This window comes from Hyperolius riggenbachi, chromosome 1 (genome assembly GCF_040937935.1).
Source record: "Hyperolius riggenbachi isolate aHypRig1 chromosome 1, aHypRig1.pri, whole genome shotgun sequence".
Lineage (NCBI taxonomy): Eukaryota > Metazoa > Chordata > Amphibia > Anura > Hyperoliidae > Hyperolius > Hyperolius riggenbachi.
Window position 1 is genome coordinate 128,974,749 of NC_090646.1, and position 22,647 is coordinate 128,997,395.

Here is a 22,647-nt window from a genome sequence, read left to right on the forward strand (position 1 = left end):
CAATCACCCCCCTAATCACCCATCAATCACTCCCTGTCACTATCTGTCAACGCTATTTCTTTTTAATCCCCCCCCCTGCCCCCTGCTCCCTCCTGATCACCCCCCCACCCTTCAGATTCTCCCCAGACCCCCCCCCCCCCCCCTGTGTACTGTATGCATCTATCCCCCTGATCACCTGTCAATCACCCATAAATCACCCCCTGTAACTGCCACCCATCAATCAGCCCCTAACCTGCCCCTTGCGGGCAATCTGATCACCCACCCACACCAATAGATCGCCTGCAGATCCGATGTCCGATCACCTCCCAAGTGCAGTGTTTACATCTGTTCTCTACCCTAACACCCACTAATTACCCATCAATCACCCATCAATCACCACCTGTCACTGTTACCCATCAGATCAGACCCTAATCTGCCCCTTGCGGGCACCCAATCACCCGCCTACACGCTCAGATTGCACTCAGACCCCCCCCTTATCAATTTGCCAGTGCAATATTTACATTTGTTCTTCCCTGTAATAACCCACTGATCACCTGTCAATCACCTATCAATCACCCCCTGTCACTGCCACCCATCAATCACCCCCTGTCACTGCCACCCATCAATCAGCCCCTAACCTGCCCCTTGCGGGCAATCTGATCACCCACACCAATAGATCGCCCGCAGATCCGACGTCCGATCACCTCCCAAGTGCATTGTTTACATCTGTTCTGTACCCTAAACACCCACTAATTACCCATCAATCACCCCCTGTCACTGCTACCCATCAGATTAGACCCCTATCTGCCCCTAGGGCACTCAATCACCCGCCCACACCCTCAGAATGCCCTCAGACCCCAGCCCTGATCACCTTGCCAGTGCATTGCTTGCATCTATTCCCCCCTCTAATCACACCTTGAGACACCCATCAATTGCCTCCTGTCACCCCCTAGCATACCTACCGATCAGATCAGGCCCTAATTTGCCCCGTGTGGGCTCCTGATCACTCGGCCAAACCCTAAGATCCCCCTCAGACCCCCTTCCGATCACCTCCCCAGTGCATTGATTGCATCTATTTTCCCCTCTAACCACCCCCTGAGACACCCATCAATCACCACCTGTCACCCCCCTAGCACTCCTATCCATCAGATCAGGCCCAATACAACCTGTCATCTAAAAGGCCACCCTGCTTATGACCGGTTCTAGGGGCAAACGCAGGATTTTTAAGGGGGGGATTCCTGAAAGGTCCAGAAGTACTTATGTCTTCGAGTGCTTCTGAATACAGGTGGCTCCATACTGCCCATGCACAAAAGTGCGCTGGCGTATTACGGAGCTGCCTATCTTTGGAAGTATTCAAGGACACGAGTGTTTCTGAGGCCTTCTGGTAGCAGCAAATTTGAACGGGGGACAGCGCTGGAACAACTCCCCGAGAGAGGAATGGGAGATAGACTTTGTTTGGACAATTCAGTGGAATATGCCACATAGTGTCACATAGCGCAAGCAATAGCCATATGATGCAGGGATATATGCAACTGCGGAAGATGGCGGCGCTATTTAGATACTAAATAATAATTTGCCTCACCAGGATTGCACTTTTATTTAGCTTCCCTGTGTTACAAGAAGACACAGCCAGCCAGCACTAGGGGAAGAGGGAAACAAAGGTGAATGAGGGAGGGCTGGTGCACACCAAGAGGGCTTCTGAGCGTTTTTCAAATCAACAGTGATTTGAAAAGCGCTTGGCTAATGTTACCCTATGAGGGTGTTCCCACAGCAGCGTTGTGACTTTTTCAAAATCGCAGGTATACTGCATGTAGCATGTTTTTGAGCGATTCATTCAAAAATCGCTCTGAAAATCGCTTCACAAAATCACACTCACAAATTGCTAGCGATTGCTATTGTCATTTTGGCGTGCACTAGCCCAGAGAGAGGAGTGGAGAAATTGAGAATAGCCTGAGATGGAGCAGAGAACTTATCTGTATTGCAGTCCCACATCAGACAGGTTACTTGCCTGTAATCGGACTCCTGTCCCTGCCAGTCTCTCACACAAGTCAGAAAGAAGCCCTCCTGGAGTCTAGGGACTGTCAACAACTTTTCAACTTGTTTAACACCTTATCCACACATGCAGTCATTATAACAATGGGGAGAGACCAGACAGATGTTTGCCCACGGACCCTGAGTCCAGGCAAGCTCTGCATCATGCTGTGCATATTTACCAGCTTGCATGCCCTCTAATTGCATCATGTACATAAAGTAAACCTCTTCTGCCCTACATTACACTACAGACAGGCGTTTCAGGGGATACTTCAGGGCACTTATAACGGAAAAGGCATTTACACATTTATAGGCTAAAATTCAGGAAATAGCCTAAGCCTAAGCTCTGTCAGGCATCATGAAATAGCAGTGTTTGCAGCTTGACTGATTTACTGTTTGTGTTTTCTTATCTGCTGTACTTATTTACCTCTAGCAGAGCTGAGTTGATAACAGGAGGAGGTCTATTCCTCCCAGGTCTGAGGTTACACACTCACAGCTTCTGCAGACTGCAGCACAGGGTTACACACTCACAGCTTCTGCAGACTGCAGCACAGGGCAGGCAGGAGTGACTGGTGTCAGAGTCCTCCTAGCTTAGCTGACACTTCTGTGCTGTGGAGAGTGGACTCCAGAATCAACATTCTCTCACTGCAGGCTCGGCTGCCTCTCTCATTCTATTAGCTGGTGGGAGGCGCCAGAAGTAAGAAGGGAGGGAGAATGAGGCTGTTTATATTATGCAGGCTTCCCTGGCTGAATACACAGCTCAGTGCAAGGGGGGGTTACAGACACCCGGAATAGCCCCCTCGGTTCGCCAGTGGGTTCCACAAAATTCGCCCCCTCATAGACCACCTGTCATCAAAATTTGCAGATGCTTATACCCCTGAACAATCATTTTGAGACATTTGGTTTCCAGACTACTCACGGTTTTGGGCCCGTAAAATGCCAGGGCGGTATAGGAACCCCACAAGTGACCCCATTTTAGAAAAAAGACACCCCAAGGTATTCCGTTAGGAGTATGGTGAGTTCATAGATTAGATTTTTTTGTCAAAAGTTAGCAGAAATTGATTTTTTTTTTTTTTTTTCACAAAGTGTCATTTTTTCACTAACTTGTGACAAAAAATAAAATCTTCTATGAACTCACCATACTCCTAACGGAATACCTTGGGGTGTCTTCTTTCTAAAATGGGGTCATTAGTGGGGTTCCTATACTGCCCTGGCATTTTAGGGGCCCTAAACCGTGAGGAGTAGTCTTGAAACAAAAATGACCTGTGAAATCCTAAAGGTACTCATTGGACTTTGGGCCCCTTAGCGCAGTTAGGGTGCAAAAAAGTGCCACACATGTGGTATCGCCATACTCAGGAGAAGTAGTATAATGTGTTTTGGGGTGTATTTTTACACATACCCATGCTGAGTGGGAGAAATATCTCTGTAAATGGACAATTGTGTGTAAAAAAAAAAAATCAAACAATTGTCATTTACAGAGATATTTCTCCCACCCAGCATGGGTATGTGTAAAAATACACCCCAAAACACATTATACTACATCTCCTGAGTACGGCAATACCACATGTGGCACTTTTTTGCAGCCTAACTGCGCTAAGGGGCCCAAAGTCCAATGAGCACCTTTAGGCTTTACAGGGGTGCTTACAATTTAGCACCCCCCAAAATGTCAGGACAGTAAACACACCCCACAAATGACCCCATTTTGAAAAGTAGACACTTCAAGGTATTCAGAGAGGGGCATGGTTAGTCCGTGGCAGATTTCATTTTTGTTTGTCGCAAGTTAGAAGAAATGGAAACTTTTTTTTTTTGTCACAAAGTGTCATTTTCCGCTTATTTGTGACAACAAATAATATCTTCCACAAATCCTCCTGCTAACTCAGCTGCTTCTGGCCATGTGATCACATTTTATGAGTGGCTTTTTAGCTCCAGGGGCTTTCATGGGTCTGAATTTTCACCAGCCCTGCATTTCATTTAATCTGTGTGCACCCAACCCGATGCAGGTCTCTGTTCACTCAAACAAATGAGACCATTCTGAACATTGTTATTACAAATATGGGAGATATTTTGTGTCTGTATCTTAGTTTTAGCTTTTAATGGAAGTAAAATAAAAAATAATTATAAATTCCCTTTGAGTGGAATCTCTCCAATATGCAGGTACCCATTGACTGATTCACAAGCTACATACTAGATCCTGGTTAGCAAAGCATCTGTTGAGTTATGTGTGAAATACTGCCATGGGACTAGTGTACAGATGGGAGGGAAGCAATGGCAGCTCTCATCAGACAGGCTTTGATATATGGCAGGTACACGAGCAGCACTGAAGGCCTTGCAGCATATGCATTGTCCTTATGCTGGCTTCTTGCACATTAAACTGACCGATCAAACTTTAGTCAATTTTACCACGTCTTTGCTGTGTAGTGGTCTGTCAAAACACCCTTCAGTTTTTGTTTGAACTTTATACTGAACAGCTGTTGGTAAGAATAATGGAATATTTCTCAGCCAGCCCATACATGCATCTGACTGAATTCTGTTTATGTACTACGTTGATTTTGTTGAAGAGCAGGGCCGGGCCGAGGCATAGGCTGGAGAGGCTCCAGCCTCAGGGCGCAGTGTAAGAGGGGGCGCACAATTCATTCAGCTGTTATTCCTAATTGTGTTTGAAGCAGAAAGAAATAAGAAAAGGAGATACATAGAAGTGACTACAAGCCATATAACTAGAGATTAAGGTGTTGGGGGCCCTGGGGTGCCTCTTAGTCTAATAGCAATCAGTGTGTGACGGCTGGGGTGGAGGGATGGAGGGGCGCACTTTGGTGTCTCAGCCTTGGGTGCTGGAGGCCCTTGTCCCGCCTCTGTTGAAGAGCCTTTTTATTTAGCAGCCACAGATCACTGCTTTACAGCTCATCCCTCAGATCATTCCAGTACATCACAAAATAAGCTTTTTTAGACAAGACACAGAACATTTATATTGCGTTTTTCTACTGGTGGACTCAAAGCACCAGAGCTGCAACCACTAGGGTGTGCTCTATAGGCAGTAGCAGTGTTAGGGAGTCTTGCCCTCACTGAGTAGGTGGCGGCTTACCAAACAGGATGCCCTTAACCAGTACACTATCCAGCCACTGGCTAGATCTAGTTTATTATTTTTTGTGACGTTTAACACCACTGTGATGAAAAGCAGAGGCGTTCTCCTATGTGACATCCTATTGGCTTGATAAACTGATTGACCAGCCAAAGAGCAGAAGAATTTCCCGCCCTTTCATTGAAAGTAGATGCTGCAATTAATGAGTGGTGGTTGACTAAGGGTGGGGAGGGTATTGCAATCACTGCTAATACCAAGTCCCTCTTTGGCTCAACAGGCTTACAAAGCATTCACCACTGTTGATGTGGCAAAGTCATTCTTGTGGTATGCCGCAATAGCAGTTTGAGTCATAACGCCTTGCCAACAGTTTTCAGCATTTTTTGAACATTCCATACACAAGATCTAGATGGTACACTGAAGAGAATTTAACGTGTGTGTATAGATTTTGCTAAGTTTCATAAGTTTATGCCTGGGCTTTTTCTGTTCTTTTTCCAGGAGAAGGATGTTGTACCAGATCCTGGACTAGAAAAGAAGTTCTACCAGATCAGTCTCCAGTCTTTGTGCAATCATGCAGAGGAGATGGCTCTGGAGACCTCCTACATCATGGACTTCTTTTTTGCTTTAGCTATCTGTAATACCGTTGTGGTCTCCTTGCCTAATCAGCCGCGACAGAAGGTAATGTTTTTCCTACTCTAGATGGTAGTCTAATGGTGCTTCATTGCTCCACGTGTTCATTAAATGCTTGTTGTATTACAGTTATCTGTTACTTTCAAACAGGTGAGAATGCCACCATTAATGAGAACCCCTTTGAAATCCCTAGAAGAAATCAAACAGATGTTTCAGAGGTTTTCTGTCCGTAAGCTGAGCGCAACTTCACTTCTCAATGGAAAAGATTCTTCCTCAGAAAATAACTTTGTATATAAACTGCCCTTTTTCAGCAAGGGGAAGCTGGCTTCTCCCACTGCTGAGGAGGAACCGGGCTTGGAGGTCAGCATGGGCTCTGCAGGTGAAACAGAGCTGGAAGGCTTGGAAAAATCAGACCTTACACATCCTAGTGAGGACTATGAGAAGCCTGCAGTGAGTGAGGTTTACTATGAGGCGGAGTCCCCTGACGAAGCCGCCTTGGTATATGCTGCCAGTGCATATAAATGTATTCTTATGTCACGAACGCCTGACCAGGTGACTGTAGAACTGGGCTCTGCGGGACCCTTAACATTTCAGCTGCTGCACATTCTGCCATTTGATTCCGTTAGGAAAAGGATGTCCATTGTAGCTCGCCATCCAGTTACCAATAAGATTGTGGTGTTTACCAAGGGAGCAGATTCTGTTATTATGGATCTCCTATCGCCAACATCTGATGGTAAGTTCCATGTGTAACATACTTTTCCTGTAACCTGAAACCATTACGTAATGTAATAAAACATTGTGAGCACAAGACATAAAAGAAATTTTAAAAACACCCATAGCACCCAATAGACACAGAATTTCACTTAGAGTTGGTGTCTTGGGTCATTGTTGCATGTTTTCTCAGCGGTTAAAGTAAAACTGGGAAACAGGTTAAAAATGTAGAGATTTCCTCAGGAGAGAGAAGCCTCTGGATCCAGCTTCGCTATGCCTCTCTGTGGGCCATATCCTATTAAAGGTGATGAGTAGCTTGCAGATGCGACTTGCCATCGCACCGTTTTGGTTGGTCCAGACTGAACCAAAGGGAAGCCCCTGTGGGAGCTTCAAAGATGCATTGCCGGGGCTCTGATAGACAGAAATTACAGTGAGAGAGACATTCGGGACTTGTGGCGAGAGGCATCGGGTGTTTAGCGGCGGTAGGTTAATTAATTAGGGGTGACCGGCGGAGCTGTGGGGTGCTTCGGTGACGTGCGGAAGGCCTGACTGGAGCTCTGCAGGTCTCCTTATTAAAGGAGACCCCCAGATGCAGCAGCAACAAAGTGCGTTAGCAGGTTTAGACCTGCCCTTTGCAGGTCTAAGCTAATGCTCATGTCTGACGGGAAGCATTAAAAAAAAGGGGGGGGGGGGGATGGAGGATCGTTTTGAAGCAGCGTGGGACAGGTCAGCTGCAGGGGGCTTTTTTTTTTTTTTAAAGTACTTCAGTTCCGCTTTAAGTTTTTTTATACGTGCATTTTTATGCAGTGCAGAAACGCACTTGTAGCTCCATGTTGAACCCGTAATTCTTTTTATTTTTCCCACACCCTGCATGCTTTTTGCAGTCAATACATCCTTATGGTGACAGGGATGTACCACATTTAGACACGGGCTGATATGGTAACCAGGAAGAATCCAACATCATGAATTGCTTAAAAATGTGAATATATAAAAATGCATACATTTCAGAGAGTGATCCCAGCCTTATTTAGGGTTTTAATGTTGCTTTGGACGCCAGTCTGGGTTTGTTGTTAACAGTGTTCCTAGTGACTGTAGATTTACTACAGGACATCTAGAATTTAATCTGAAAAGTACACCCAAGATTTATTTAAGAAGATTGGATCAATAGTGCACTCTTAACTACTTGCAGTGTCTTCCCCTGACTGGTAGGCCTGAAACATAAATCGAATTTAAACCAAAACCGCGATCACCAAGATCACAATTTCGGAATCGTCAAAGCGGCGATTATCGTGGTCACATCATTTTCAAATGGGGGAAGTTTAAAGAAGCGATTAAAACTTCCCCAAAGTCCCGGCACGTGCGGCCCGCAGCGGTGGACATACCTTCCACATGAGCCCAACACTGTCCGCCCTCTATCGGCGTCTGCCGGCTCTTGTGTTTGGCAAAACTCTGGGTTCCTGTATGTCACATGACCTACAGGAAGTATTCCGTGCATTAGAGCCTGCAGGAGGCGAAGTGGATAGAAGAGCATCGCTGGACTTGTGCTGGAAGCTAAGTCCAGTACTGATGCAGCTTGGGGGACAGAGGAGGCACAGAGCGATGCAGAGTGGGCACAGAGGGAGACACAGAGGGGGCACAAAGAGAAATAAAGCGGACACAGTCAGACACAGAGGGGGCAAGAGAGAGCCCCGAGGAGGCAAGAGGACACAAACAGAGACTGGGTACAGGGGGAACAAAGCTTGATTTAAAGGAAATCGTGAATCGAATCGAAATCGCAATTTCGGACAGAAATCGCTTAATTCAATTTTTTTTTATAAAATCGTTCAGGCCTACTGACTGACCAGTTGACCACTCGAAAATCTCATTCTGTGCCTACACGGGACGCTCCTAACACCAGTGCAGTGGCCAGGTCGGGGGGGGGGGGGGATACTAAACTTAACCGTGGCGGGGGACCGGAGGATCATTGAGTCATTGGGCGGGCACAGGACGGCTGCAGGTGGCTGGCAGAAGCCCCAAGTACGTGAAAGTAAGACCCTCCCCCCCCCCCCCCCTTTCCTCGGTTTAGGTTCACTTTAAGGCGGACCTGAACTCAGAACTTCCTCTCTACTCTAAAAGATACGCATCAGCATAATCACTTTTAAAGAGAAAAACTTCCTGCTTTCATGGAAGCAGACATATTGTGAACATCCTGTGCTTTCAAATTAGCCTCTCTGCCATGGCAGTCAGGGGAAACAGCTAAGGGATTATATTACAACTCGTGCTTAGGCACAGATGAGAAGGAAGTAGACATGCTAATCTCTCTAAATACATACAAGGGTGTATTTCTCGGTTTTCCTTCTGTCCTCTGCAAGAATTCAGGTCCACTTTAATGTTGCTAGTGGCTGATCATGTGACACTTCTCAAAGCTACAACAGTTAGTACATTTTCCCCACTCATGCCTCCAGTTTTATAGCCTACATTTTCAAGTAGGTTTTTATGAAGACTATCGTAGGGAAAAAACAGCTGATGACATCAGTACAGTAAAACCTTGCATTGAGAGTAACTTGGTTTAATAGCGCTTTGATATACAAGCAAACTTTTTTTTGTACTTAATCTGAGTGTAGAGACTGTGTAAAGTCACATTTCCATGAAATCCTCAGAAGTAACGGTCATTGGATAGGTTCCTTGTTAAAGCCACACTAAAAAAAAGGTTAGGGTGAGAAAACAGACAGCGAAGATGCTCTTAGTTATAGTGAAAGTCTTGTTTACATTTTTATTTTATACTAATACTATACTAATTTTATACTAATTTACTATAACTGTTTTTGGATTGTGGAATGAATCAATTGGCTTTCCATTAATTCTTATGGGGAAATGTGTTTTGATATGAGTGCTTTGGATTACAAGCATGTTTCTGCAATGCCTTATGCTCACAAACCAAGGTTCCACTGTATTTGCACTTGACGTCTTAAAGGACACCCAAAGTGAAAATAAACTAATGAAATAAAAATTGTATCTTCCTTCTCCTAAAAATGACTTTTTAAGATATTCCACAGTTTTATTTTATGTTTAAATTTACTTTTTACGTTTTAACTGTTTTGTTTTGCTCAATGACACATTAATTGAAGTATGCCAGATCTAAAATCTATGAACTATTGACCCTTTTTATCTCTTTCCTGCTCTCAGAAGCCATTTTCTTCTAGGAAAGTGTTTTATAGTTGGAATTTCTTATCCCTGAGGGTCACACTGTAGTCACTTCCTGTCTTAGTCAGGACTGAGTCAGCCACTTACATACCTGATATTTAACTCTTTCAGGCAGAGAAAGATAAAAAGGAACACACCATAGTTATTAGTGTGCTTGGCACTGTACTTACCCATGTCTATCTCATCATGTCACATGTTACTTTGGGCATCCTATAAGAGCTACCCAGTGTAGTTACTAACTTGGTATGAGTATGGATGGTGTATGCTGATATTTTCCTTCTAATATCTGTATTAAATTTATTTATGCTGTGATTTTAGAGAACAAAACGGAAGCCCTGCAAGCGGATATCAGAATGTTAACGCAGAAACATTTAGATAAATATGCCCGGAGTGGCCTCCGCACTTTATGTATTGCTAAGAAGGTAAAGATAAATGTATTTTTTCCATTTACTAATCACTAACTGATCACAAACCAAATCAACAGTTCATAGTGTGGTCGCTGTACTCATCATGTTGGTATATTAATCTAATAATTATAGTGGGCTCCTTTGTGCAGGTGATGAGCGATGCAGAGTATGGAGAATGGCTGCACTCCCACTTCTTGGCAGAGACCAGTATTGACAATCGAGAAGAGCTGCTGTACGAGTCTGCATTGCGGCTGGAAACCAATCTCACCCTGCTTGGTATGTTTGTGCTCTAATAACTGCTTGATATATGCTGCTGGGGAGATGTACTGATCTGCTATGCTTGATGAACAGGCAGTATTTCCATGCAGAAGGGCTCATAAAAGCTACAGAGGTTTATAAATATTGATTTTACATAAACATGTGCTCAGCACTTTTCTGTTTCTACCTAATCTGTGCAAACCTGATTTAAAAGGCAACAATGCCTGCAGAGTATGTACTGTAAAGGCGTTTGGCTAACTGGAGGTTCACTGTAGATTTTGTGGCGTTAACAAGGGCAGAGGCCTGAAATGGTTGGTCGTAGTTTTGTTTGTGTCTCTACTTATGGACAAGTTTTGTACAAGGTTGGTTGGTACATGGACTTAAAGTGAACCTGAGGTAGAGCGTTATATGGAGGCTGCCATATTTATACCCTTGTAAACAATACCAGTTGCCAGGCAGCCCTGTAGTAAGTTGTGTCTGAGTCAAAACCCAGGAACAGCATATGGTTAATCCATAATTCCAAACAATTATGGCTATTTATTTTAAACAATACCAGATGCCTGGCTGCCTTGTTGATCTTTTTGGCTGCAGTAGTGTTTGAAGTACACCAGAAACCAGCATGCAGCTAATCTTGTCGGTTCTGACAATATTGCCAGAAATGCCTGATCTGCAGCATGCTTGTTCAGAGTCTATGGGTAAAAGCATTAGAGGCAGGGGATCAGCAGGACAGACAGGCAACTGATATTACTTACGAGGAAATAAATATGGCAGCCTCCATTTAACTTCGACCTCAGGTTCACTTTAATCCACTGCAAGCTCCAGATACCCCAGTCATTTGTGTTCTCCTCCCTTCCATTTAGTTGAGGTTAAACATTGTGCATCATCTTTGTCTCCTGCCTTTGATGTGGTGGTGGGATTCAGAATCGGCTGCTTTATAGACGGCATTGAAGCTAATGTTAGAACCACTTAAGAAGTGTTGATGATTGCACATCCAATCTATTGGAGTTTTGGGACTGATGTTTGGCTTCAATTGTTCAGTTCTGTGAAATGTACACTCACCTAAAGAATTATTAGGAACACCTGTGACATTTCTCATTAATGCAGTTATCTAATCAACCAATCACATGGCAGTTGTTTCTGTGCATGTAGGGGTGTGGTCCTGGTCAAGAAAATCTCCTGAACTCGAAACTGAATGTCAGAATGGGAAATAAAGGTGATTTAGCAATTTTGAGCGTGGCATGGTTGTTTGTGCCAGAGGGGCCGGTCTGAGTATTTCACAATCTGCTCAGTTACTGGGATTTTCACACACAACCATTTTTTAGGGCTTACAAAGAATGGTGTGAAAAGGGAAAAACATCCAGTATGCGGTCGACTGATTCAAGCAACGTTGACTGAAATAACCACTCGTTACAACCCAGGTATCCAGCAAAGCATTTGTGAAGCCACAACATGCACAACCTTGAGGCGGATGGGCTACAACAGCAGAAGACCCCACAGGATACCACTCATCTCCACTACAAATAGGAAAAAGAGGCTACAATTTACACGAGCTCACCAAAGTTGGACACTTAAAGACTGGAAAAATGTTGCCTGGTCTGATGAGTCTCGACAGTCAGAATTTGGCGTAAACAGAATGAGAACAGGGATCCATCATGCCTTGTTACCACTGTGCAGGCTAGTGGTGGTGGTGGTGGTGTAATGGTGTGGAGGATGTTTTCTTGGCACACTTTAGGCCCCTTAGTGCCAATTGCGCGTCATTTAAATGCCAGGGGCTACCTGAGCATTGTTTATGACCATGTCCATCCCTTCATGACCACCATGTACCCATCCTCTGATGGCTACTTCCAACAGGATAATGCACCATGTCACAAAGCTCGAATCCTTTCAAATTGGTTTCTTGAACATGACAATGAGTTCACTATACTAAAATGGCCCCCACAGTCACCAGGTCTCAACCCAATAGAGCATCGGGAGCTTTGTGCCCTGGATGTGCATTCCACAAATCTCCAAGTGCAGGATGCTATCCTATCAATATGGGCCATCATAAAGAATGCTTTCAGCACCTTGTTGAATCGATGCCACGTAGAATTAAGGCAGTTATGAAGGTGAAAGGGGGTCAAACACTGTATTAGTATGGTGTTCCTAATAATCCTTTAGGTGAGTGTATAGTACTGAGGTTTCATGGTCTACTAAATCCAGATACAAAGGTCAGCACCTTCAATGGTGACTGCAATGGGTTAGCGGCCACCAAAGAAGTTTTTCTTTTATGTCCAGTCCAGGAGCCAGTGGATACATTTTAGGATCCAGCTGCAATGTTCTCCAAGGATAATTCAAGATAAAAATTTGCATACTTTTCCACGCGATTCAAAATTCATGATTTTGGTCTACTTTATATATTTTGTTGCAGCCAGGGCACAGGGGTGCTGAACCTTCCCATACTAGCTTTCGGAAAAATGTCATTTTAGGGTAAAAGTTAAAATCCAGTTGTGACCTTATTAATGTAGCAGCAGGGAGTAGCTTTTCCCAATTCCAAGTCCAAATACACTTCTGTGTTGTAATTCAAGCTTTGTTACTTTTACATACTGTATTTATTGTTCCACGTGAATTGTACTGATAAAGACATTAAACCATTTTAGGTGCCACAGGAATAGAGGACCGTCTGCAGGAAGGGGTTCCAGATACAATAGAGGCCTTGAGAACAGCTGGTATCAAAATCTGGATGCTTACTGGAGACAAGGAAGAAACTGCAGTCAACATTGGCTATGCCTGCAAGCTGCTAGAACATGGAGACAAGATTTTAACCCTAACTCGACTGGATAATGTAAGTCTGACTGCTGGATGAGGTGTCATCCTGCCCTTTCTCTTACTAAAATTAACAGGATAAACTCCTGTCCCATTTACTTTGGGCATACCTACATGGGCTCTAGGCATGTAGACGGAGCTAGACAATATATGTGTTAAAAACTTGAATATCTGTTACTTGTGACGGTTGGTTATTTCCTCCTTTTTCCCATCAATTTCCCAGCAATTGGTTTGGCCATTACGGCATTTCAAAAACATTATAACCTTATTAGACAAGACAAGACAAATAGACAAGACAAATAACATTTATATCGCGCTTTTCTCCTGGCGGACTCAAATCGCCAGAGCTGCAGCCACTAAGACGCACTCTACTGAACAAGTGCTGGCTTATTGAACAGGCAGAGCCGAGATTCAAACCCAGGTCTCCTGTGTCAGAGGCAGAGCCCTTAACCATTACACCATCCAGCCACCATTATTAGGTACTCTCCAAGGTTGTATTAACCATTCATGTGCATACACATAAACGTCCCCTTTTTTTTTTCTTGTAGCAAACCTGTGAGGTGATGATGAACAGCATGATTGGTGAAATTGAAAGCCAACACTCCACGTGTGACCACTCAAAGAAGGCAGATAAGTCGCACAGCTACCCATCAGCAAGTGAAGACCTGCACTTTGCGTTAATCATAGACGGGAAGAACCTGGAGTTTGCTCTGCATGAAACTCTCCAGAAAAAGTTCCTCTACCTCACCCAGCGGTGCAGAGCAGTCATCTGCTGCAGGGCAACTCCACTGCAGAAAAGCCAAGTGGTTCAGCTAGTTCAACATAACCAGCAAGTCATGACTTTAGCCATTGGTTAGTATAATGGATTGCTTTTGAAGAACACTTTACATGCTGATTGTGTTCATAGTGTTTGCTAACCAAGCACAGAGGCAGGCAGCCCATTCCCTCATACATCCTTCCTGTCTGTGAAAGTCTGTAGCATCCTATCGCCGTGGTCAGCCATGCTTTGTCTCTGGCCGCCAGTGCTGCACATGGTCTTGTGAGCCTTACTGCAGCTACTATAGTAGAGCTAGACACAGCTCTGTGAGAGTCTGCAGCATTCTGTCACCATGGTCAGCCATGCTCTCTTTGGTCACCAGTGCTCTGCATTGTCTTGTGAGACTTACTGCAGCTACTATAGTAGGACTAGACACAGCTCTGTGAGAGTCTGCAGCATTCTGCCACCATGATCAGTCATGCTCTGTCTCTGGCCACCAGTGCTCTGCATAGTCTTGTGAGACTTACTGCAGATACTATAGTAAGCAGTGCAAGACTAGACACAGCTCTGTGATAGTCTGGAGCATTTTGTCACCAATTACTGCAGCTACTATAGTAGGACTAGGCGGGAAAGAAACAGGGATTGTCTGACATTGTGCTGAATCTGAAGACTAGAAGATAATTTTCTTGTTTGCATTTTACTACGGTAGACTTAATTTGATTGGTTTAAAAAAAAATTGACCGGTGTCTCAAAATATTCAAAAAGTCTCCATAATACATTATGTAGTAGAATCTCACAGAGCTGTAATTTGCAGTTTCTGCATATTAAACTTTCAGAGAGATGGGCCTTTCACTGGCAGATATGAAGTAGCTGGCAATGCTGCCTGCTTTACATGAGGAGGTTGTTTCTTTCTATAGACACAGTACATGATGGATGTGTTGAGGGTGGGTGTTCCAGAGGAAGGGGGAGGATCAAGAGAAATCTTGTAAACGGAAGAAAGAAGAGGTGACCAGAGAAGAAGGCAGGAGAATATTGTTAGTTGAACGGAGATTGCGTATAGGATGGTATCTGGAAATAAGGTTATTTAAATAAGATGGTCCTTGGTTGTAAAGAGTTTTGTAGGCAAGAGTCAGGATTTTAAAGGTAACCCGAGGTGAGAAGGATATGGAGGCTGCCATATTTATTTCCTAGTAAACCTGTTGCCTGGCAGTCCTGTTGATCTTCTGACCTAAATAGTTTAAGTCAAAACCCTGGAACAAGCATATGGCTAATCTAGTAAAACCTGAGTCAGCTGAGTCAGAGTACCTAATCTGCATCCTTGTTCAGGGTCTGTGGCTAAAAGTATTAGAGACACAGGATCTTGCCAGGCAACTGGTATTGCCAGGCAACTGGTATTGTTTAAAAGGAAATAATTATGGCAGCCTCCATATCTCTAGTAGACATAGCAATCCCAGTATGGACTCAACCCTCAGCGGATAATTATCCCAAGGTATCAAGTGCACTTGAGAAAGGGCGACAGCCCGAAACGTCGTGCTGGCTAGTATGCTTTGTACTACTGCAGATTTAATGCAATAAATACTATTGGATAATTATCTGCTGATGGTTGAGTCCTTACTGGGATTGCTATGTCTATTGTGGAATCCAGGGAGATTTCATGGCCCTCCTGCCCTACTTGGACTCCCCAATATAATCACCTTTACCCTTGAGGCGGGGAGACTCATCGTTTACTTTTGTGGAGCCTCCGATGTCCCTTTAAGTCCAGTAATACACCTAGACAGTGAGCTCGGGGGATGGGCGTTATTGAAGTACATTCAACAGAAATAGTGATGTCAGGCGGGGGGGTTGAATTGTGGGTTGTAAAGATTACCATTTCAGTCTTGTCCATATTGAGCTGTAGAAAACAGGAGAACACTGATGAGGTGTTTGTGTGTGGGCTGCAGCAGATGTGTCAGTACTGAGGACAGATGTGCCCAGAGTCCTATTTTGATTTTTGTTGTTGATTTGTCCCATTTTTTGTAAGGTGATGGTGCCAATGATGTGAGCATGATTCAAGTAGCTGATGTCGGGATTGGGATTTCTGGTCAGGAAGGCATGCAGGTACAGTTTACTTCATCTCATGAATTAATTAGTTGACATAATTAACACTTCTTATTATATACTGTATAGCTGTGCCACCAGACCAACAGTTTGGGGAGGACTTTGTTTTCCCTGATCCCTTCATATCAAATAATGCGTTATAGCATTGTGTGACTTGGGGAAGCAGGGGAGGAGCAAAGGCTTCTCCGATGTTCGTAGCAGACTCGCTCAGGTAATTATTCTGAATGTATTCTTGGAAAGGTGACATGATTGTTGCATGGAGATCACTGCAGAGCTTAAAGAAACATGAAGACTTTACCATGAGTACATGTTATGGGACTGTCCCTACACCACAAAACACCATGAAAGGGGGGCATCGCTGGAAAAAAAATCCTTGGACGATAGCATGCAGTTCAGTAGCATTTTTTGTTCTTCAAATTTTCACATCTAACTAACTTAGTGCAATTATTTACAGTAGCAAAAGCTTAAAGGTAGTCTGAAGCGAAAATTACAACAAAAACAGATACCTGAGGAGAGGGAAGGGTCTGGGTCCTATAGAGCCTTCCTGTTCTCCTCATGGTCCCCACATTCCACCACAGGATCTCCCCCGTTAGCAGTCTCCGACTAAACGGTCTCTGCCACTGGCTGTGGCTTCGGAAGTCTTCGAGAGCGTGAGTGCTCCTGAAGAAGGGTCGCTCTGTACTGCGCATGCGCGAGCACGCTGTTTTGCGCCCTGCGCAATATGGAGACTTCCGTCTTCAGGGAGCACTCTGGCTCCCAAAGCCTCCCACGGTGGGAGATTTGAACCGGGGATCCAGCGCTGGAACGCGGGGACCATGAGGAGAATAGGAAGGTTCTATAGGACCCAGAGCCTTCCGTTTTCTTGGGTATCTTTTTTTTATTTTTTTTTATTATTATTATTTTCACTTCTGAAATGCTTTAAAATTAATGTTTGCCACACCTTCTGCAGTTACAGGGCTTTGGATGCTTTTTGTTTGGTTAACAATATTCCGCAGTTTAAAATCAAAATCCCTTCATCGGCATCTAGAAGGCTGGCTATGATGTGACCTCAGATTTATGACCCTATAACTTCCACATTGGTTCTGTACATCAGTACAGTCCTGGCCAAAAGTTTTGAGACTGTCAAAAATATTAGTTTTCACAAAGTTTTCTGATAAATTGTTTTTAGATCTTTGTTTCAGATGTTTATGTGATATACTGAAATATAATTATAAGCACTTAATATGTTTAAAAGGCTTATATTGACAATTACATGAGATTTATGCAAAGAGTCAGTATTTGCAGTGTTGGCCCTTCTTTTTCAGGACCTCTGCAATTGGACTGGGCATGCTCTCAATCAACTTCTGGGACAAATCCTGACTGATCGCAACCCATTCTTTCATAATCACTTCTTTGAGTTTCTCAGAATAAGTTGGTTTTTGTTTGTCCACCAGCCTCTTGAGGAATGACCACAAGTTCTCAATGGGTTTAAAATCTGGGGAGCTACCAGGTCATGGACCCAACATTTCAACGTTTTGGTCCCCGCGCCACTTAGTTATCACTTTTGCCTTATGACACAGTGCTCCATCGTGCTGGAAAATGCATTGTTCTTCACCAAACTGTTGTTGGAAATTTAGGATCCGTAGCCTGGAAACTCCCCAGATATTAATCCCATTGAGAACTTGTGGTCATTCTTTGAGGTGGGTGGACAAACAAAAACCAACTAATTCTGAGGAACTCAAAGAAGTGATTATGAAAGAATGGGTTGCTATCAGTATAATTATATTTCAGTACATCACATAAACATCTGCAGCAAAGATCTAAAAGCAGTTTAGCAGAAAACTTTGTGAAAAGTAATATTTTTGACAGTCTCAAACCTTTTGGCAAGGACTGTAGACAGTTGTCACATCCTCAGTCTGCCTTCACATGGTGTATATGTGGTGGACTGTTATGAAACGCTGGTGCCCTGTTTTTGAAAGTGATTATTCCAGTAAGTCACTTGGTGCGTATGATTCAGCCATAGAATTTAAAATTAAATGAAAACTTACCTGTCAGATAAATAATTTGAAGCAGTTGAAATATACCTCCTAATTCCCACACCAGACATGTACACCAATCTGAGGTTCTGAATGCTTTTTTGGGCAGGAGTTAACTCCCCTCTTCTGGGGGTTGAAGGAAGTTAGTTTTACCTTGGTCTACCTTTGCTTGGTAGCATATAGCTTTCCGTAAAGTGTATATACAAGTACTTGCATTGTTTATCAGCTTTAGGATAAATGGATAGGTCAATGGCATGTAATAGAATGGGCCTGTTACTCAGGATGCACAAAAGTCTGTAACTCTGCGTCTTTCCAATAGAGGTATGAAGAATGCGATGGAGCTCCAGACAGTAGAATCTTTGTCATTATGCAATAAGCTTACTCTACAGTAAAGGTGACGGAGAAGGTCTATCTTCCTAAGACATTTATGAGGAGAGACTCTAAGCAGAGATGAGGCTCCTGCTGTATCAGACAGCAGGACAATCTAAATATTAGAGCTGCAGAACACTGTAGAACTGGTTATCACATTTCTTTTTCATTAGATATGTGTTAGTCCAGAGTAGGGATCATCGGTGAGCTGCTAATAATTCTGACTTGATGCAAAATGTTTTTGGTAATTTCGAGCAAATCCGTGCAGCTTGAAAATAGGCCAAATGCAGCAGCTGCCGGTGCAAACAGATTGTGTGAAAAGAGCATGTTAGTTCGCTGCCATACACTGGCTTCAATTCATCAAAGGCTGTTTTGATGGAAAAAAAAAAAAACAAGTCTGCATTTATTTTAAACTTTTTTGGGGCTAATTCATCAAGATTTGCACTGGTGGGGTAGAAGTTTGGTAATTTACAGAAAAAATGGGCTTCAATTCACAAAAACCTGTTCAGTAACAGCAGAAGTGTGGCGTTTTCTCTGTTTTGTTACATGCTGTTCCATGCAGTGAGGGCATTACAACAAGAAGAGGCATCCCAGACATCCCTTTAGAATGTACATTTGTTATACTGCCTCTGCTCCCTATGAATCTGTCAAATTAGTCTTTCTTAACATTTTATTTTATTGTCATAGTTTTTAGGTGAACTTCCAAGAAACATTAAACATGCCATGCTTAGGTGATTTCCCCACTTGCTCCTCTGCATCTTCAAACAGGAACTTAAAAGGGTTAAACGTCTGAAGGGCTGCAGGGGAAACTTCTTTTGTACGGGTTCTCGGCTCTGCTGCCTGGGGGGTAGCGATGCTTGTCCCTCCTGAGAAGCTATCGCATCCTATCAGAGGGACTGCCAGGAGACAGAGGCTGTTGCTATTGGCTCTCTGCTCCTGTCAGTCATGTATTATTGTATCCTGAAGCTGGTTTTTGGACACTTCAAAGCTGCCGGTAATCACTGCACGTTTTTGTGCTTTACCACATGCTCTAATCTTCATGAATTTACATTTACTGACTTGTGTTGAGGTGTTTACCGCACAAGTCGGTAATTGACCTCACTGCTCGGTAATTTCTGCTTGCTATGTGGTAACAGCCTTGATGAATTGACATTTTAGAAAATGTTCAGAAAAATGTGCTGTTTTCAGTATTACCAAATGCACTAATGCTTGATGAATTGAAGCCACTGTAGAAAGCGTTCATACCTAGTGTGACCTAACCTTTAATTTTCCTCAAAAATTGTAATGCCACTTTCTCATGTATGCTGTAAGACTTAAAGCTGTCAGATTTTGGGTCATACCACTTTTGTTGTGTGTTTGCAGGCAGTAATGTCAAGTGATTTTGCACTCTCTCACTTCAAGCACTTGAGGAAGTTGCTGCTTGTCCATGGCCACTGGTGCTACACTCGCCTTGCTAATATGATTCTTTATTTCTTCTACAAAAATGTGGTAAGTAGAGTAAAATGCCCAAGTGTTGCCTTCATGTTTGATATTTTATAGATCAGTAACTTACAGGTCACATAATCCGACCTGAAGCTCTCATCCTTTTCTCACATCCTGCTTGAACCACAAGACATCCAAGTAGGCAGGTGCAGCACCTGTATACGATGGAAGAAATGATGGCCCGCAGTGTGTCTAGCGTTTTAAGGGTCTTTATTCAGGACATATCCATTAAGAATGTATCCAATTAATCCAGTGGAAGAAGAGCTTCAGGGTCTGCTCTGTTATTTTGAAGGAGGCTAATTTTTATGTAGGATAATCTCACTGTAAGCATAATGTTAACAGCACAACTCGTATGCAGGCAGTCTCCATGTAACCAAGCAAGCAACTGTTTTCTGCCTAGAAATGTCCTAGTATTGTGCAATATATTTGTGTTATTGATTTAGGCAGGGTATTCTGTGTTCATACACCATCTATGCCTGATGTCATCCACTGACATCCATGTCGTCAGCTGCTTAAAAGGAAAGGTTTTATGGTACATTTACATGGCCCGTTGTAATTGCTGTGTTTATACTTACCTGGGGCTTCCTCAGCTCATGAGCTGCGTGGTTCCTCGCCGGCCACTCCGTTCATTCTCTTGTAATCTGGCAAGCTGCGTTCTTCTGCGCATGTGCAGCTTAGTCGCGCGCACACCCCTGTTGTGCTCCCGCAGCCCGGAGTGTTCTGTGCAGTAGTACGCAGAAGCGCACGACTGGCCAGATTCAGGGAAAGATTATGGCGAGGAACCCTTGCACCTCATGGGGCTGGCGGAAGCCCCAGGTAAGTATAGATACAGCAATTATAACTATTCTCAGGTACACTTTAAAGCAGGGGTGCCCACACTTTTTCGGCTCGCGAGCTACTTTTAAATTTGCTGAGGCCAGGAGATCTACCAACGACCCAAATGCTAAGAACGCGCCCCCCCCCCCCCCCCCCCGGCGTAGGTTAGCCAGGTGTATGTGCCTGCAGCGTAGGTTACGTGCCCTCAGTATAGGTTAGCCTGGTATATGGGCCCTCAGTATAGGTTAGCCTGGTATATGGGTCTTCAGTATAGGTTAGCTAGGTATATGGGCCTTCAGTATAGGTTAGCCAGGCATATGGGCCCCCAGTGTAGGTTAGCCAGGCATATGGGCCCCCAGTGTAGGTTAGCCAGGCATATGGGCCCCCAGTGTAGGTTAGCCAGGCATATGGGCCCCCAGTGTAGGTTAGCCAGGCATATGGGCCCCCAGTGTAGGTTAGCCAGGCATATGGGCCCCCAGTGTAGGTTAGCCAGGCATAGGGGCCCCCAGTGTAGTTTAGCCAGGCATAGGGGCCCCCAGTGTAGGTTAGCCAGGCATAGGGGCCCCCAGTGTAAGCTTAGCCAGGTATAGGGGTCCCCAGTGTAAGCTTAGCCAGGTATAGGGGTCCCCAGTGTAGGTTAGCCAGGTATAGGGGTCCCCAGTGTAGGTTAGCCAGGTATAGGGGTCCCCAGTGTAGCTTAGCCAGGTATAGGGGTCCCCAGTGTAGCTTAGCCAGGTATAGGTACCTGCAGCGTAGGTTAGCCAGGGTCCTCTGGACTCTTGGAACCTCCGGCAGGCAGGCCCCTCACCAATAAGAATGTCGGGGAGAAGACGGCAAGACGCGGCGAGGAGAGAGGCGGCGCAGCCGCTACGTCATGGCTGGGGACGGCGCCGGGCATGTTACAAGCACGCACGTTGCAGGCTGCCCGGCGCCACCCCCAGCCATGACGTAGCGGCCGCGCCGCCTCTCTCCTCCCTCTGCTCGCCGCGTCTTCTGACTCTTCTCCCCTGCATTCTTATTGGCCGGCAGCTAAACATGCTGCTGGCCGCAAAATTTAAAGAGACGCGGCCAAGAGGCCGCGATCTACCAAGAAGGCGGTCGCGATCTACCGGTAGATCGCGATCGACGTATTGGGCAGCCCTGCTTTAAAGCGATCAAAAATTGACTGTGCATTGCAGAATAATTAACAATAAACTTGAATATGATATCCTCGATTTATAACCAATCATTAACTAATTGCAGGCTGAAGCACCCCTCCCTCCCTCAGGACATCTTGCCGAGGCAGGATGGTGTTGCATTCTGGGACAACTACTACACAGGCTCCCAGAATGACAAATGCAAACAAAAATGCTGAAAAATTGCATGCATTTGCAAGGTGGGGGGTGTTTTCATGCATTTTGCATTATTAACCGCTTCCAGACCGCTTTGGTAGGCTCTGACAGGACGTGGATTTCCCCCTCCCTGCCGCTCGCTACAGACCAATCTTGCTGCTCTGCGCCTGCTACAGTTGACCCGCCCTGCCATCTATCAGACGGCAGAGCTCTATGAGCAGGTCACGAGCCGCTTTCATTGGTTCCTGACCACGTGATCACTGTGAGCCAATTACATTGGCTTACATTGATAGACAGCATCAGGAGCCCATGAAAGCGGCTCCTGACCGGCTGACAGTGCTCTGGCGTTGTAGCGTCGGCAGATAGAGGGGCATGCGGTGATGGAAGAGCGTCGTGACTGGTGATAGCGACGGGTATGTGCGGCAACTTGTCGGGAGGCGCCGTTTTGCAGTACGCAAAGGGTTAAAGATGATGGTTGCCTGAATTCGATGGAGCAATCGCTTATCAGTTTTTCACTTTCAAATAATACTGGAGACCTAGCTAGGTAGTATTGTTGTATTTCTAATTATAATGTTGTGGGTGCAATATGGTCTTTTTTTTTCTGTTTCTTGTTATTTCCTCTTTAAAATACATGTCTTGAAACATGTAGATACATTGTAGCTTTTTTTTTCTATTATTTTTATCTGAGCTCTGCCTAAAGCTGAGG

The 22,647-nt window shown here is 44.5% G+C and overlaps 1 protein-coding gene across 2 annotated transcripts in view; it reads left to right on the forward strand.

The window, feature by feature from the left end:
• The window catches only part of ATP10D (ATPase phospholipid transporting 10D (putative)), a 121,699-nt gene that overhangs the window by 80,870 nt on the left and 18,182 nt on the right, over positions 1–22,647 (forward strand). For both annotated transcript variants that reach the window (XM_068278532.1, XM_068278533.1), the window contains exons 11-18: positions 5,582–5,761; positions 5,864–6,446; positions 9,926–10,029; positions 10,164–10,290; positions 12,909–13,093; positions 13,623–13,926; positions 15,852–15,928; positions 19,675–19,800. In XM_068278532.1, the coding sequence (XP_068134633.1) occupies positions 5,582–5,761; positions 5,864–6,446; positions 9,926–10,029; positions 10,164–10,290; positions 12,909–13,093; positions 13,623–13,926; positions 15,852–15,928; positions 19,675–19,800 (1,686 nt within the window). The remainder of the gene's footprint in view (positions 1–5,581; positions 5,762–5,863; positions 6,447–9,925; positions 10,030–10,163; positions 10,291–12,908; positions 13,094–13,622; positions 13,927–15,851; positions 15,929–19,674; positions 19,801–22,647) is intronic.